Source organism: Apteryx rowi, unplaced genomic scaffold (genome assembly GCF_003343035.1).
Source record: "Apteryx rowi isolate R43461 unplaced genomic scaffold, aptRow1 scaffold_2231, whole genome shotgun sequence".
Lineage (NCBI taxonomy): Eukaryota > Metazoa > Chordata > Aves > Apterygiformes > Apterygidae > Apteryx > Apteryx rowi.
In genome coordinates, this window is record NW_020448566.1 from 1,195 (window position 1) to 2,502 (window position 1,308).

The 1,308-nt window shown below is 77.8% G+C and overlaps 1 protein-coding gene across 1 annotated transcript in view; it reads left to right on the forward strand.

Annotated features, from left to right (window-relative positions):
- Positions 1-1,308, forward strand: part of LOC112965764 (transforming growth factor beta-1-like) — a gene marked incomplete at its 3' end in the record, with an annotated part of 4,720 nt that overhangs the window by 858 nt on the left and 2,554 nt on the right. Inside the window, exon 3 of the mRNA XM_026065099.1 lies at positions 1-333. Coding sequence (XP_025920884.1) covers positions 1-333 — 333 coding nt within the window. The remainder of the gene's footprint in view (positions 334-1,308) is intronic.

Sequence of the window (1,308 nt, forward strand, 5' to 3'; positions counted from 1 at the left end):
CTCCACCTGCCGCACGCTCGACCTGGAGCTGGCGCGGCGGAAGCGCATCGAGGCGATTCGCGGGCAGATCCTGAGCAAGCTGCGCTTGGCGGCGCCGCCCGCCGAGGCCCCCGAGCGGCCGCTGCCCGACGAGGTGGCGGCGCTTTACAACAGCAGCCGCGAGGCGCTGCGGCAGCGGGCGAAGCTCCGCCAGGCCGCGCCGCCGCCCGACGACTACTACGCGCTGGAGCTGCACCGCTTCCCGGCCGAGCGCGGCACGGGCGAGGGTAGGTGCCGGACGCCTGGGCCCCCTGCGGAGGGGGGGGGTGTCCCGGGACGCCTGGGCCCCCTTGAGTTATGGGGAGGGTCCCGGACTCCTGGGCCCCTGGGGAGGGGGGACACCTGGGCCCCCCGGGGGGGGCAGCTGCGCCGCTTCCCGGCCGAGTGCAGCCCCGGCGACGGTAGGTCCCGGACGCCTGGGCCCCCTTGGGGTGGAGGGTCCCGGACGCCTGGGCCCCTCTGGGGACGGGGAGCTGCGCTGCTTCCTGGCCGAGCGCAGCACGGGTGAGGGTGAGTCCCGGACGCCTGGGCCCCCTTGGGGTGTGTGGGGGGGGTCCGGGACGCCTGGGCCCCTCTGGGGAGGGGGGAGCTGTACAGTTTCCTAGTCAAGTGCAGCCCCAGTGAGGGTGAGTCCCGGACGCCTGGGCCCCCTTGGGGTGGAGGGTCCCGGACGCCTGGGTCCCTCTGGGGGGGGGAACTGCACGGCTTCCCGGGCTGAGCGGCACCCGGGCGGGGGCGAGCTGGGGGCGAGGGGGGTGTCGGACGCCTGGGCCCGTCTCGGGGTGGGGGCACCCGGACGCCTGGGCCCCGCTCGGGACGGGGCTGCCCGCGCGCCGGGGTTCCCCGTGCCCAGACGCCGGGGTTCCCCTCGGGCTGCCCGGGTTCCTCGTGCGCAGACGCCTGGGTTCCCCCTGCCGGGACGCCTGGGTCCCCTTGGGGCAGGGGCGCCCGGACGCCTGGGCCCCGTCTCGGGTGGGGGCTGGGCGCCGGACGCCTGGGCCCCGGCGCCGCTCCCGGCCGCGGTGGCGCGGGGGGAAGCGCTGCCCGGAGGCGCCGGACGCTGCGGTTTGCTGAGTAATCGCCTGCTCTGAGGCAGCTTTGTTGGGCCGTCGCGTGGCGCGGGGGCCGGGCCGGCCGGGGCCCGGGGGGAGCGGGGACGCCTGGGTCCACCCGGGCGGGGGAGGGGGCGGTGGCTTCGGTGTGTCTGTGACCCCCCCGGCATGGGGACACCCTGGGGCGGCCAGTTCCCTGCAGGGGGCGAGCGCTTGT